Source organism: Melanotaenia boesemani, chromosome 19, assembly GCF_017639745.1.
Source record: "Melanotaenia boesemani isolate fMelBoe1 chromosome 19, fMelBoe1.pri, whole genome shotgun sequence".
Classification (NCBI taxonomy): Eukaryota; Metazoa; Chordata; class Actinopteri; order Atheriniformes; family Melanotaeniidae; genus Melanotaenia; species Melanotaenia boesemani.
This window is the reverse complement of record NC_055700.1, coordinates 20,539,596-20,556,614: the sequence shown is the minus strand read 5'-3', so window position 1 is coordinate 20,556,614 and position 17,019 is coordinate 20,539,596. Positions and strand designations below refer to the sequence as shown.

The following is a 17,019-nucleotide window of genomic DNA, read 5'->3' as shown; positions in this document are numbered from 1 at the left end:
GCTCAACTGCGGCAGCTAATATTCAATTTTTGAAATCCATTTGATTTTGTAATTCTCATGAATTGATTTGTATCTGCTTCTCTTGTCAATGTTAAAAAGAAAAACCAGGAAAAAAGGATAACCCTGAACAGCTGCTTAGTCAGCTCTTATGCAGATGAATCATCCCTGAGGGTGGAGAAGGAAGCGACAAAGACAGGAAAGGGGGAAGAGGAGACAGAAGACAGGCAACTGGCAACACGAGAACAAACTTGTGATTGATCTTGAAACCAACCAGGGCAAAGATATATATCAGAAAAAAATAAGGACGCCTGTTTTCAAACATTTTATGAAATGCCACGCAACAGCTATAAATGTTTTATCTAGAAAGTGTTCAAATTGATTAAAAATCTAAAGGCTTTTTTACCTGTTTACTATGCTGCTGGTTTGAATGAAAATGATTGATTTATGAAAATCAAAATAAGGATAAAAGAATTTATGCAGGTACAAGTTCAAGTATCTTGACTTTGTAGTTAACATTTCAACTATATAAAGTCTCCAATATTGTCCATGTTTCCATGAATTAGCTGCTCACTTTTACCTAAAACAGTGCAAACCTGCAAGAGAAGTTTCTAATTTTTATTTATTTATTTATTTATTTTCCTAATGTCTGTCCTCAACTAACTTTGAGTGGCAGCATCATAGAGAAGTTAAAAGTTCATGGAAAATGGATGAGCTTGCATGGTTACATGTTGGTGCAAGAAGGTCCCTGTTTTCAATCTCAGCTGGTGTCTTTCTGAGTAGAGTGTCCATCTTTGCCCCAACAGTGAGTTTACTCAGAGTGGATTCTCCCACAGTCCACACACATGCATGCATTTGTTATTCAAATGTGACCCTAGAAGTGAGTGTGCATTGTTGTTTGTCTCAGTGTTGGCACTGTGATGGACTGGCAACTTGTCTCTTTCCATGCGGTGTACCCTGTATCTCGCCTGGTGGCAGCTGGGTCAGGCTTTAGCCACCACCACAGCCATAAATAGGAATGGAAAGATGGATCTGAACTTGGTTCAGATGTATGCAAGTCTGTGGTTTGAGAACACCCTGCACCCCTTCCGATCTACTTGAAAAAAAAAACTCTAAATAATATGCATCTATAGTTTGCCTTTGTCAATAAGATGTTATAGGAGGTGGTACAAGTAGTTCAGTTGTGTAGCTCAGTCCCAGGTCATTATTCTTTCCAGTGTGTTAAGTGATCATATAAACACTACTGCTATGTCTATGATTTTACTAAAAGCCATTTTGGCTTTTCCCCAGTTTTTTGATCACATCACAATCCTCTTACCAAAACAATGAAAAGACCACATGCTGTCCAAATCATGGTAACGATTTGGTCAGTTAGTGCTCTTTCATGGGCTGACAACATTCAAGTCAGGTGCACCAATTAACCATCTTCAGCATGTATTTTTGGACCATGGAGAGAAAACTCTTGAAGATTCAAACAGAATGAGAAAACTCCCCATGAGCAGCTGCCCAGCAGGCCCGAACCTCCCTGCTGGTAGGTAGTCTTGCTAACCGCTGCACCATAGTGCTGCCCCTGTTATCCGTAATACATAATTTATTCAAAGACTTCCAAATTAGCTGGCTTTAGATTAGATAAAATAAGCAAACAAAGACAAAGCACACACACACACAGATATATATATATATATATATATATATATATATATATATATATATATATATATATAATAGATATGTTTGTAAGGTTTTAATCTTAAAAAGAAAATAAATTAATCTCCATAGTTCCATAGTTAAAAGCTTGCAACTACCTTTAACTGACTACATGATTCTTGTGATTTTAAAGTCTTTCACTGCCCTCTGTTGTCCATATTTATACTGTATATTTTGAGCTGATACCAGTTAGTTAGATACCAAGTCAGAGACTATATATACATACTATACTATAGATAGATAGATAGATAGATAGATAGATAGATAGATAGATAGATAGATAGATAGATAGATAGATAGATAGATAGATAGATAGATAGATAGATATGTGTGGGTGTGTGGATTTTAATAACTTACTTTAATTGACTTTGTTGGTCCCCTAGTTTTCTCTCCTTTATTTCAACAGTGAGTCTTTATAACATAAAAACCATTGTTCTTTGTTCATTGTCATCACACCAGCTCTTCATGGCTCTGGAACCCAGCTGTGCAAGTTTTCAGCTTTGTTTGAAGTCTGCTGCTGATCTCTGTCAACATGGAGCTCCCAGCAGAGCTTGGTCATGGTTGGATGGAGAAATTTCAACAGAAGAGGATGATCCAAGCAAGAAAGTTATATTTTACATTAAATAAACAGATTATCGTTTCACTTCTGCTAACACTGCATGGTTGCTCCCTCATTTGCTCCCTCTGCTGATCTAATTTAAAATGAAGTTTCGGTGCAGAGAAAACGTATGACTAGTGTGAGAAACAAAGAAGAGGATTCAAGTCATATACACCGGGAAAAAATTTAACAGATAGTGCCCTTTTCTATTGTTATTTTCATGCAAACAATTACATATTCATTTTTCAAAATTATGGCTACAGAATGCTGTATATCCCCAACGCCATGGGAGACTCTTCAATCTACATGGCAGATCTTCTTTGTCTTTTGCACGAATTGGACACAGTTTGGTAAATATCTTTGAGCATTCATCCCATTTTGATCCTGTCTCTCTTGTTAAATTTTAAAATATTAAAATGATTGGACAAGCCTTGAGTAGTTTAGTTGCCAAGTAGCCAAGATGCACCACAGGTGAGGGTACATGCATGGTTAATGGATCAGTTTCAGTGATCAAATGATAACGTTTGTGTTGGTGAAAACTGTGTTTGTGTTTGGCTTTATAAGTTTTGGTATATTGTGTGTATTGGATGTCAAAGGCCTATTTCCCTTTAACATTCCAAGGTTGCTTTTAAGCAAATAGTTTCTTTGAAGCTTTCTGCAGTAGCTCATTGAAATTTTAGTTTGAGCTTCAAATCTTTCAAATTTGCCTTTCAACTCAAGAACTACTCCTGCTTAGATTTCAGCATCAGGTCCTCAGCAAATTTAAGGAAGGCTTTTGGTTCTTTTGCCTCCCAGGTTGAACTCATTCAGCATAAGAAATTCAACCTGCGTTTTCATATTAACAGCAAATTCTACTGGAAAATTTCATTTGGTTCAAAAATACTCTCTTTGAATACTACATTTCACAGATTTGCATCCTGCAGGTTTTTGATTTTTTCCAGTTGCAACACAAGTGAACACAACACAAATTAAATGGTTCTCCAACAGCTTGCTGTCAAGTTCTAAACAAGTCTATTAATGACCCATTCATGTGAACCAGGCATGTTGGAGCAGGGTAATACTGAAAACCTGCATGACATTGGCCCTTGAGGACCATAGCTGCTGACTGCTGCTATATTTGTTTTCACTGGCAGGGACTTTTAAGTTATACTAATTCTCTTCCGGTTTGTGATGATTCAGCAACTTCTTAGAGCTCTTATTCACAAAATTGTGCTAAAGGCTAATTGATCTCATAAGCCAGTGCAACTGTTAAAAAGGTAAACATATTTTCATTTCATTGTTGGTTCCCATCCATTTCCATTTAAAGAAATGTCAAAGGAGAAAAAAACAAAGAAAAAACCATCATTAACTCCTGTGATACTCCATAACTCTGAAAAAACTTCATTTGTTTTCTTTCCCAGAAAGGTCACAAGCTGCTATCGAGTGCAATGAGATGGAATGGCAGCATTTTGTAAGTGCAAATGACTTTGCAGGATGATAATTTCACAAAAATTGAGGCTGAACTCCTCAGTATTTCCTGGTAACTATACATTTAAAAGTTTGCATGGTGTAAAATGCAATCAATAGACTATTATCATCCAGTACACAACTGTAAAAGTAAATGTATAATAAAACCATGCTGTTAATAGTTATGTAAATGTCTTTTAGAAGTATGCAAGATTCTTCCATTTGGAAATAGCATATCATAGGCACACTAAAGACATTAAGGAGGTCTGGTTTGGTGGACTCAGGATTGGGTCTCTGCTTTTTGTAGATGATGTGGTCCTGCTTGTTTCATCGGGCTGCAATCTTCTACTCTCACTGGAGTAGTTTGCAGCCAAGTGTGATGTGGCTGGGATGAGGATCAGCCCCTCAAAATCCAAGACCATGGTCCTCAGTTGTAAAAGAGTGGTGGATCCTCTCTCATGGTAGGGAATGAGATCCTGCCCCGAGTGGAGGAGTTCAGTTATCTCAGGATCTTGTTCCAGGAAGGAATGGAGCAGGAATTGACAGGCGGATCGGTGCGGTTTTTGCTCTGCATCAGTTTGTCGTGGTAAAGAAGGAGCTGAGCCAAAAGGTCAAGTTCTCCATTGACTGGTTGCGCTGTGTTTCTACCTTCAGTTATGGTCTCGAGCTGTGGGTAGTGACCAAAAGGACAATATTGTGGATACAAGCGGCCTAAATTAGTTTCATTTACAAGGTAAAGATGCTGCTTCTTCATAAAGAGGAGTCAAATGACGTGGCTCTGGCATCTGGTTTAATAATCCTATTAATATACTCTAGGGATCATTAAATATGCTAAACAACCAAGAGTGATCTCTCTTACTGACAGATCCAAAGCTGATGTAACATGTTGGACTGAGTGTGTGTACAGAAAATAGGAATACATGAAATGTCTCTGACTAAACAATGCTACAGTAAAACATTTCAATAACAGTAAACAAAGCTAAATTTTCTTACAGTAACCTAAAGAAGACAATCATTTAAAAAGCAATGGAGGATGCCATATTTCAACATCTTATATCTTTAGACAAGGGTATGTTACTGTTTGCTGAATGTAAGAATTTGTTTTATAGCCAACGCAGCCTCAATGTGAGATAACACTGTATGTATGTCAACATAGGTGAGTAAGTGCAAACTCAAACTGAATGACACGATGTAACTTCAGACAGATGAGAAGAAAGAAAACACACACATCAGGCTATAAACTGAAACAAATTGCAAGGACATCATACTATATTCAATCAATGTAACAGCCCTGAAAAAAAGTAAGATTATTATCTAGGCAGTGCCAAGATAACCAACAATATAAGGCTGGAAATTTCAGAAGCTTTGACATGTGGAAACTGTACAGTGTGTTTAGACAGTATGTTTTTCCTCTGCCTGTTTTTATATCTTATCTTTAAAAAAGTTGGGAAAAAAGGAAGATTAATCCATTTAAAATTACAATAGTCTTATTTTTCATGAAGTCTTGAATTTACTAACTGTATTGACAAAACTGTTCACTCTTACCCTATGAGTTTCTTTTTCTTTATTTTTTTACTTGTCTGATCAAGGGAGTGTGCGCTCTGGGTGAACCCTGCATCTGCCAGGTTTTGTCTACATTATAGCACCGCAACCTTGCAGGAGAAAAAGCGGAACTTTTATGGTGTAGTTGAGATCAAACAGAAGGTTAAGATCAGAAATAAATCCTACTTTGTTTGACATTCTTTTCATATGTAAAACATTGGTAGATCTCTATATGTATGTGATGAATAGTTTCTACCATTAGTGTGGGCCAAAAACTCATTGACATCAACACTAGTGTGATGTCATATTAGGAAGGTGTTACATCGTCTTATATTACAGAAGCTGAGAGATTCCCTTATTGGTTATTATTTGTTTTTTTCATCGTTATCTTGAGATAACAAGGACTGTTTTCTTGTGATAACGAGATTATTTATCATGTTTTCACAAGAAAACAAAGTTTGTTTTCTCAAGATAACAAGATTATTAAGGTGGATTCAAAAATAAGTATGTGACACCTGGTTTCATTGATCAAAACAGATCCCCATGACAGCTGATGGGTGGGGCTACAGACAGTCATGGTGTATGTGTGTAATTATGTGAATGAGTGATTGGTGAAACTTAACTGTCAGACAAGTCGCAATTTCAGCCTTTGTCAGACTTGATAGAAGTAAAATCTGACGTATGGACCCCCCCTCCACACACACACACACACACACACCACCCCCTCCCAATAGACCACACACTCAATGAAATCCAATAGCATTTATTAATGTACGTAACCTATTTCCGATTTTTAGAATTCTTACATACTATCAACCAGTAGGTTTCTGGGGGGGACTCATGGAGTTTTGTACGTTCTCTCAATGTATGCATGGGGTCTCTCCCGGCTTCCTTCCACAATCCAAAGACAGGTTGATTTAAGTCTCGCTTCTCGCTAGGAGTGACTGCAAGTCTGATTGAATGTTTGTCTCTGTGTTGGTTCGGGGATCGACCATGAGCAGCTCTGGCTCCCCCTCACAAATCTTCATTCGAATAATCTGTTATCTCAAAAAAAAATAAGGTTTGTTTTCTCAAGATAACGGATAAATAATCCAGTTAAAACGAGAAAATGGTGTTAAAAAACATGCAAGCTCGGCCGCTCTTGGCTTCTGTATCATATCATTGTTAACTTATATGAACAGTGTGTTCCTGTTGCTGTGTGGTTGGACAAGACAAACATGAATTCATTAAACAGGACCAAGTCAATGCTTGCACCAATATAAATCACAGTTCGTGATCTCGTGTTTTCTCTTTGTATCACTTGTTAAATATTAAAATATTATACTGTACAATTTATTCAAATAAGAAGTAATTAAACTTCCAAAAGGACATTCTTCATAATTTGCTGCAGTGGAAGAACATTTCTCCACCAAAAAAGTTATTCAAAAGGCAACAAGAGTTTGAAGATGCCAACCTATTCCCCTTTCCTCTGCCAGTATGGAGATGAAAAAACATACACCTACCCTGCTGTCTGTGAGGAGATAGGAAATATATCTTCAATATGCAGGTATACTCACCCAGAGGGTCTCGATGGGTGATGAAATAGATGAGAGGAGGGTTCACAGAGCTTGGAGTACTGGGTAAATATTGACCTGACTGAATGAGGTCTGTCACAATACATAAAAAAGGTTGTCCATTTTCCTGCACACACACTTTCTGAGCAACATCCATGCCCCCCAGTGAAGCCCTCTGTCTATAAACTACACCTAGATCTTCAACTGTTCAAAAGTTTTAACAAAACCAAGAATCAATATTTGCAGTCAACCGGAGTTTGAGATCCAGTGGAAGAAGTATGAATAATGAAAGTGGTGAGTGTGGTGCATGTGTGACCTTGCTATTTTTGAGTGTGTTTGTGTGTGTAAATACACTGAAAGGCAAAAATATAGCAATAAAATGTTTTTCCATTGAGTTATGGGGAATTGTCTTGGTAAATACATAATATAAAAATTAAATGTCATGGTTTTCTTCTAATATGAAATAACATTGTTGGATATAGTCATTTATTTTCTTTTAAATATATTATTCCTGCTGACCACACACTGTAAAGGACTAGCAACAGCTTAGTTAAGTTTGAACAGAGACAAACAATCTTTTTGCTTGCAGCTGTGCCACCATGCAGCTGTTGGCCCATTTAACTCTATAAAATCATAGACTAAATATACAAGTCTACTTTTATCCATCCATCCCACAATTACAGCAATTTAAACATGCTTAGTAAGAATATCGGGAGCCTGTAATAGCTCAAATCATTAATGCAGCTTAGAATCTCTTATATTGTACAGGTGACGGATCTCTGGCCAAACTCCAGTCTTCATAATGACACTCCAGAAATCATTGGATGATCCCACAGAGACAATTTTTACTTTTCATATGGGAACACTTCCTGCTTTTGTTTGATTACACTCTCCTATTTTGAGTCATTCATTTCTAAAGGTAAATAAAGGATTTGAATCCATCTGTTCTCTATAGGTAGCAGATTGCAAATGCAATTGCTTGCAACAGGGTCTTACTTTAATTTCCCCAGCGTAAATCGTTCTACATGGGCACAGTTAAATCACTCAGAGGAAAGCAGTATGCACAAGTTGCATGGAACATGTGGACTCAACAGCTAACTTATTTACTTTACCTTTGTTTCACTAGGTAAAATGTTTTGGAACTATTTTTATTTGCAGTCATGACCTGGCCATCAGGTCCGAGTAGACAAAGAAAATACAGACACAGTAAAAATGCAGATCCTCTTAAAACAAGCATGTAAATCAATGGACAATAAAAATTGCAAGAATAAGTACAGGAAAGAAACAGTGAAGAAATGTGCATATATACAGGTGTATGCATGCATGTTTGTGTGCATAAAAAATGTGTGTATGTAAGAATGGATGTAGGGGCGTTGATCTGGGATGATTAACCGGAGCAACAATCAGTAATAATGTGTTGCAGTTTGAAATTGAAGATGGTAGGAAATGGTAAATTGTTCCAGAAATTTGCTGCTGCAAAACGAAGGGATTTGCAGGCAAAAATAGTGGAGATGTTGGGAATGAAGAACTTAATATATTCACTTGACCCACTCACAAAAAGTTAGGGATTTACAACTTTCGGTTAATATGTGCAGAAAAAATTAAAAGTCGATGCTACACTGATATCATGAATGCAGGACATTTAAGTAGAATCATGCAATGCTAATTATTCATTCAAAACAATTTATTGACAAACAGCCATGGCTACACCATAACATAAAAAAGGTCATTGTGTCAATAAGACATTTTCATGAAAGCAGATCATTTTGTGGTCCTTTTTTTTGTTGTTTTCTGCAGCACCTTGTTAGAGAACATCATGTTTTCCTTTAAATACTCAAACAATAAAAGGTTGGACACGTGCTTTCAAAAGTGTATTTAGTGTATTTTAGGTACATTCTTTCATCATACAGCAAGCTGAATATCCCTTACTTTTTGAGTAGTGTATGTGATGTTTGATGGCTAATCCTACAGCTGCACGACTAAAAAATGCAATAAAATCCTACAGATTTGTCCCTTAAACCACCTTGTTTTAATGAACAGGCTAAAAAAAAAAAGATTTAAAACAGAAAAACAAAACAAAATCCCAATAAACATTTCAGCCTGTTGCCAATTATAATTTAAAGTTAATGCACTTGTTCAAAAAGGAAGTGCACTTAGCTTAAACTACATGAAATTAACCATCACACAGTCTTAAAACTTTTAAGGCCAAAAGCAGTCAACACAATAAAGAATATTTTATGTAAAAAAAACTAAAACATATATTTTTCAAGGATAAAGACTTTATTTAAATCACATAAAAACATGTGGTGTTGTTGGGAGAAAACAGTTTGTGGCTGAAAGCTTTCTAACATAACCAGACTAAAAAGTTTGTCTAAATCCAACAGAAGGGACAGCAGCAAAGCAGATTTTCTCATTCCTTTTTTAACACACATTTTATTTCAACTCCATCATTACAGTACCAGCTTTATGCACACATAAAAGCATTAAAATGCACATATAAAGCTTAGTAACAGAGCAGATATTAACATCTCTAAGGCCTGTGTCATCAAAAGGCACTTTAAGACTTCATTTTACAGTACTTTTTTCACAAATAAATCCAAAAGTTATACTGTGGTTTAATACTAGTCATACTGTAAACTACTGTTTGTGCACCCCTCATCTGTTGCAAGTGGAAGTATACTGTGCAGTGATGTCAGTAAAAGCTAGAAGATATCCAGATATTCACAAAATTGAACAGTTCAACTGAGAAATAAAACATTTTTTTCAGATTTATCAGTTACATTCTAAAGCATAATTAAATACATCAACACCTGCACACATGCCCTCAAAAAGAAGCAACATTAATGCAGTTTGTGTGAAAGTTGCTGTTCTGCAAACCAAGCCTGAAGGTATTTCTGGGATGGGCAAGTGTCTTCACGAATGTTGCACAAAATTCTCCAACTAAATCAGAAAAGCAAGATGAAATCATGGCATTAAAATTGGAGAGGGTGTCTCTCCATCGTTTGCCTTCAAAAAAACTCCTCTGTTCCCACTGGGAAAGTTTCACTTTTCCTTTTCTTCTCCGTTTTCCTGGTTTTCTCTGATTTTGTAGTGCTCGTCTGGCAGGTTTCTCAATTTCTCAGCAGCCTAAGAAAAGAACACAGCAATTGTTAACTTGTACATTGTTTAATAAACAAATAAATAAATAAATATGCTTTTTGACTGCAATGGAAAAACTGAAGCAGTCTCTCATGGGAGCTATGATACTGACAGCAACAGCTCACATACAAAAGAGACTGATCATTTCTTATCTGGACTGAGACAGCTGTCAGTCACTCTCTTTTCTGATATAAAAAGGCTGTCATCCTCAGTCCAGATCCAAAAAACAAACTGTAGTGATATGACCGTCTCCTGGGAGGTAGAGGTGTCTGAACCAGTAAGGTGTAACATGCTACTACAAAAAAAAATGTAAACAAAATACATGTGGTGTACAAATTGTATCTGAAGCAAAATATTTTAGGCCACAGCTTTGTAGCATGTTTCTTAAAATATAGTACCACATATGTGTTGCATATTGTGTTACTATGAAAAGGAAGAAGTGGTAGTGGCTGCAGAGACCTGTTCAGGGGTGAGGTCCCTTTGCTCCTGGGCGAGCATCTCATAGCCCACCATGAACTTCTTAACTGTGGCTGAACGCAGCAGAGGAGGGTAGTAGTGAGCATGCAGCTGCCAGTGGGAGTTGTCTTCTTTTAAATGGGGGCCAGTTGGGGCTCCTGAAGAAAAGAAGGAAGAAATAAAGGAGACATTAGACTGGAGACAGAAAACTGGACTCAACCGCTGAATGGTAAAAGATATCAAGATGGACTGTTATCTTAAAAATTAAAAGAAAAAAAAAAAAACGTACCTGAGCTGCTTTACCATCATACCTCATCATAAATACCTGATGCTGTCATATTGACAGCTTCCCAGGTTTTGGAGCAGCTTGTGTGATGTGTTGTCGTAAATGCCAGCTGTGGTATGAGCTTATACTTCATCTGTTGCTGTGGTGTGTCACATTAATACGTGCTGTCTTTGGTTAGATACAGTTGCCGAGTAACGTCTCAGTATTAAGCAGCTTACTTTAATCTGGTTTAACACAACAGGAAAACAAACTAAGGTCTCACATGGTAGCTTGATATATTAAATCAAGAGTTTAAGGAAGACTAAAGTTTACATTTATGACACCATCTCTGCAAAGTGTCTTCTGCAGCTGTTCCATTGGGTTTAGATGTGGGTGGTATGTGATTCATGTTACTTTCCAGCTCATTGATTTTTGGTTTTTGCCTTTAATTTGTGTTATTACAGTAAGTGTTTAAGTAGTCTCAAGTTCGTCATTAAATAAGGTTCAATTTCACAAATATGCTACAGTAATGTTTAAATATCTTTTGTACTGCTTGCATTGTCGTAATGGGAGGTAATGAGGTGATCAGGAGTGTAGATACAGCGGTTTCCATATAAAACTGATGAGAAGTTAAAACAAAACAGATCCCCCTGACACATTAACAATAGCTTTTTTGTTTGAGCTAGCTTCCTGACAATGGGGGCTAATCAGACATAGATTAAGATGGCAGGAGGCTGACATTACAGAAACTGATGGTTGGGAAAAGAACGGAGAAACAATAAAAAGCTTGAAGGAGCCAGATAAAGGATGGATACAGATGGATGTTCCTATTAGAAGACAATTATCCTGTTTAAATTGTCTTTGCGTGTGTCAGTGTATCAGTGTGCGCATTGTTTAAGAGTTACAGATTCCCCAGGATGAGGAAAAAACTATTGGAGTGAGCAGTGAAATATTCAGAGACATAATCTAAGTTTCTAAGAATGATGCTACAACCATGCTATCATCCAGGATGTTGCAAGTTACTTTTATATGTGCTATACTGTGAAGTCCTACAACTATTTTAACTCCCAGCAGGTGTCCTAGTCAGTTAATTGTGTCTCTGAAATGTTGAGTATTTTCTTCCTGGATGAATCAACAGGTAGTCTCATCTAATCTATGATTTCCCAGGTGACTTAAACAGCTTCTAGCCACGTCTTTCTCTCTCTGCACAGCAGTAATAAGTCTAACCCTGAATAAAAGCTAGCTGCTTCCAAATGAGCTAAAAGCGAACAGATTGGAGAACTCATTACGTGAGGCACAGATAATATATAAAAAGAAAAAAGCTGGTCAGCCCCACTTGCATTTCTGGCAGCTCACAAGGGGAAGAAAGATTATCCAAACCCATATTTCTGTTTTTTTCAAGTCTCACAGTATACCACATAACCAAGAAGTAGAAGGAGTTCCACACTGTGAAAACTCTGAGAAGGCACAAGGAAACTTATAGAAGTCAGAAGCAATGCTGGTGTGGAAGGAAGGAAGGAAGGAAGGAAGGAACAAATGAATGAATGCAGTTCATACATGCTGACATGTAATCACACCTTAAAATCATTGGAGAGGCAGTGACCAGAATCTCCTCGATGAGTGGCACGTAGAGTCTCAAAAAAAACAAAACATAACTAGACGTCAACAGACTGGAAAAATAATTCCGTCTTCAAGAACCCTAAGCATTAATCACAGGCTCTGGGGGAGTCTCTTGCAACTGTTTCTGCCAAAGTTCAGCCTCTGTATTTGAAATGTTGCAGCCATTTGACCTGCATCTGACAGACAAAAAGCTTCTGTTGGATATTAAAACAAAACTACAGTTTGGCATCAAGGATTTTGGCGAAGACTAAGCTTCCATATGATGTAGTCTAACGACAAATTGGAAAGGCCTTGTTAAGTCAAAAAGATCTCACTTGGACACTAACTGAAACAGCTGGAATCGTCTGTTATTTCCACAGTACACGTATCTATCACAATGTTTCCTGACAGAATCTTGCATCACTTAATATCTACATTAAACTAATAAATGAAAATCCAAACTTTCCTCAGCTGTTTAATTATATCAAGTTAATCTATACACTCTTTATAAATGATCAAATGTTTGATGGTTCACACATTAGTGTGTATAATACCTACTGCACTCTTGATACCTCTTCTTGTACAGAGATAAGTACACACTTATCTCTGTACATTGCTAGACTCTCAAACTTTATTTTGAACTTTTTTACCTGTAGGTAAACCTGTTTCTCTGTTTAAAAAGTTGAAAGACTCCACTCTTACATGCCCTGCATCTTTTAGTCTAGAAGAAATAAAACAGAATGGGAGATTAAACCCAAAACTTAACAGAAAATGACCGGAGGCCAGTTTAAACCAAGTATTGCTTCAAAGATTTAGCTGATTTTAAAAAAGACAGCGAGGCTATGAATTTGTCCTCTCGGGCACTCCTTTTTGCCACACTTGAGCTTGGGAGGGAGCTTGTATCATCTGTCTTTTTCCAAACCATCTATCATGAGGGCTGATTTGCTCAAAGGACCCTTATACTGAAAGAAAAAAAGAAAAACATGAAAAAAACTGATTGAAAGCTATATAACATCTACCCAGGTGGCAAGCATTAAAAAAATGTACGACTTAATTTCTGAAATTGATTTGCAATGACATATTCCAGCTTAAAAAATGGGATCAAGTTGCCCCTTGTCTGAGAGGCTGTGGAGTAAATTAAACAGGATTCATTTCATCCTTGTGGGTTAGTTGTTATGAGTCAGACTATGTTCACACCTCATTGCACTGAAGCTCCTAATGGAATATGAAACAGACCATAAAAAGCTCCAAATTTAAAAATGGAGGTGCAAAACCAGAACAGGAGCAGGATGATGCACTCACGATGACAATGCTAATACGTGTTGTTAGGTGGATCCAATATTTACTGATACCCTATTTCCTATAGTGTGTCACCAAGTGATGAAGCTAAATAACCATAAGATTATCTCACAGATAATAGATATTGCATGAATTAAACCTGCAACCTTTAACTCTTTGAAGACTCACCCATATTGACACTCCTTTCCTTTCAATCATCAGCCCATCACATCTGTGCACTTTGCTAACCTCTGCTTAACTCACAGACTCACTCAAGATCAAATAACAGTACACCTACATCGGCTTAACTGAGCAAAAACGAGCCTTTTTCCTTTTTTTTTTCCCCTTACAGTTTGTGTCTTGTGCTTATGCATTTAGCTTTTTTACAATAGAATGTTTGTTCTATAGTTATTTGAGGCGAATGCTAATGTGCTTACCATGCAGCATGTTTTGTCAACTGAATGCACTTCAGTACAGGATGTTGCCTTGCTTATGCCTCCCTATCCGCCTGATTAATGTTTCTTTCACTTTCTAGATGATTAATAGGAGGTGTGTGAAAATGGGTACAACATCAAGGCATATCTACATATTAGCATTTGTTAACAGTAGCATATACTGACTACAGTAAATAAACTTGAATTTCTTTAAAATAAATTGTACTGCAACATAAGGGATATTTGTATGTTTTCTTTTGCAAATCAACTCACTTCTATTGTGGCTCTGATGCTTTTCAGCAGCAAGCTAGCAGGGCGCGTACTGGTTAGTTAGCTGCTTTATAGAAATCCTGTAAACTGACTTATCGTTGTTATTACCACTTTACACACCGTTTGCTGTGCGGTTTGAAATATTTCCAAATACAGCTTCCCAAATTATTCTGTCTTTGTCAGTGTTGTGCCTGAACGGGTTCATTGAATGATTGTTCATGAACTTGTTCATTATTTGGGTGAAGGTGAATTGAATGTACTGTATTTTTGATTGATGAACGTTATTGTGAGCGCGCTCATTCTGCCGTTTGTGAATGGCGTTCTCTCACAGCTGATCTTTGTTCAAGAGAGTGCCAAATTTCCATGGAGTCTTCCAGGCAAAATCCTGGCTAAAACACATCGTAATCAAGGCTTAATATATATGTGAAAAACACCAGACATGGCAACGACGTGTTAAAGCAGATCCTCTACCACCCAAAACTAAATAACGGCGTACAGTAGCAGCAGCTCCTTTGTCTTCATCTCCAGCCTCAGCTGGAAAACCTTTTGCAGTATATTGTCAGGGACCTGCAGCCTTTGAGGAAAGAGGAACCCTCGATTTTCTTAAACTTGACAAATGCAAGACATATGGTCTTGCATGTCTTTTTTTGTTTTGTTTTTTACTCATTCATTTGGGCTGAATATTGCACTTTTATGACCCAAGTTCTAGAACGTTTCTTTGGACAAAGTCAGAAAAAAAATACATCCATAAAAAAAAATTGAAGTGACTTAATGAAAAGATAAATCATTTTTAAATGTTGCACTTTAAGGTGCATCCTTTGTTTCCTATCTCAGCCTGGTTCCTACCTCAGATAGTTTAAAAATTCCTCGTTAAAAAAGACCATTCAAGCAAGTTTTTCCTCATGGTTTCATACTGTAGGAGTGAAAGCTGCAGCTGGCTACGAGCGTGGACTGTGTGGGTGGCAACAAAAGGAAAATGCCAGTATTCTGAGGGTATTAGCTCGCAGAAACATATTGGGAAAAAAGAACTATGAATTTGTTCATTTTTAGAACTGTGAACTTAGTTCAAAACTTTGAATTATGAACTATGAACTGAACTAGCTCATTTTTAAATGTGTGAACTGAACTTTGAACTAGTTTATGTAAAAATTTAAACTTTCCCAACACTGGTCTTCATTGTCTTCTTATGAGGGCTTGGCTCCATTTTCATAGCAACATAGCTAACAACATTAGCTTACTTAACAGAAAGGTCATCATTAGGTCACACTGACACAACAGCACTGTTGGATCACAAGTTAAACTCTTTCTGACTGTCTGCGGTATCAGTAGATACAGCGTATGATCAACTTGTTGAAGGACGAACTTGGTTTTTGACTTTGAATAATTACAGATGGTAAAATTTTCTCATAATCTCATGGATGTTCAAAGTCTGAGGTAAAAGTGACAGAACTCATAGTTGTTCACTATCATCACTGTTGTTCAAAAGATGTGGTGTTTAAAGGAAGTGAAAAGCTATTTTGTGTTCATCTTACTTTATAATACATCTTTTAATTAAACATGCTCATTGATGACATGAAAGGCATAGGACAGGAGATTTTCAGTGCAAGTGGGGTAAACTCAGGATGTTACATGCATGGCAAAGAGGCTTAGCTTTTCAACAAACGTGCATGGGTGATAAGATAAGTACGGGTCAGTCTGGCAGTTTCTTTGTGTCCATTTATATTTCCTGCTCTACTCCCTTCTACACTCTGTATCTATAGTCACAGATGTGCTGGACCTCAAAAACAAGACGCCTCAAGTGGCCAAATGACTCACGGTTGTTCGTAGCCATGTGTGTGTGCGTGATAAAAAGGAAGACCTCCCCAAAGATCAACCTACATTCTATAAAAGCCTTAGAAAATAAATGGACGGGTGTTCAGACTTCTTGACCTGACCCACGTTCTGTTTGACTATGTACTCTGAACCCAGAGACTCTGTAACTGAATTGCTTTTGATCTGTTAATAAATTGTTAACTTGAGACTCAACATCATCCTTCTCATTTCTGATTCAACGAACAGCGCTGAATAGGTAAAGTTTTATTGGAGTCAGATATATCTTAATGTTTAACCTATTCTAAATTCAGAAGGACAGGCAGGAGAGCAGAAATCTATGACATCTATTAAAAACAGAAACGTTTTACTTGTGAGCAAAAAATTTCCATACCAAAGATGAGAGTCAAATTACTGACTTTAAAAAGTGCACATCAAAAGTTCAAAGATGGAATATGCTGCATTTTTATATATTCAAATTTCTGTGAAGCGAAAGGCAGCATTCTTCATTCTTGTGAAGTAACATCTTGTTCGGCAGCAGTTACAACTACCTGCCATGAATCTTTTCACATTTTGATTACCATTATAATCTTTGAAAGGAAAATGTGCAGCCACGCTCCGTCTTCAAATTTAGCAAAATGGTTCAACTACTCTTCATGCAGAGAATAAAACCAAAGTTCTGTCCTTCCTTTAAGTGGCAAAAAAATACAATAAAACTTAGTTTATAAAAATAAAGATTGAAACTAAACTGGAAATCAAACCACTGTTAAAATGAAAGCCATTTCTTTGGCCAGTGTAGCTCTTAAAAAAAGTAAAAAAGACCTTTATTATTTCAATATGCAAAAGAACAAAAAGTTTTAGTCTCTTCTATAAAAGCCCGATCTTATCCCACAAGTGAGTGCCCTTTACCCGCAAGACCGTCTGCTT

The 17,019-nt window shown here is 37.0% G+C and overlaps 1 protein-coding gene across 1 annotated transcript in view; it reads right to left on the bottom strand.

The window, feature by feature from the left end:
- Positions 1 to 9,102: 9,102 nt before the first annotated feature.
- galt (galactose-1-phosphate uridylyltransferase) overlaps positions 9,103 to 17,019 on the bottom strand; it is a 33,017-nt gene continuing 25,100 nt past the window's right edge. The window contains exons 10-11 of the mRNA XM_041970600.1: positions 10,441 to 10,595; positions 9,103 to 9,969 (exon numbers count right to left, since the gene is read on the bottom strand). Coding sequence (XP_041826534.1) covers positions 9,886 to 9,969; positions 10,441 to 10,595 — 239 coding nt within the window. The 3' untranslated portion in view covers positions 9,103 to 9,885. The remainder of the gene's footprint in view (positions 9,970 to 10,440; positions 10,596 to 17,019) is intronic.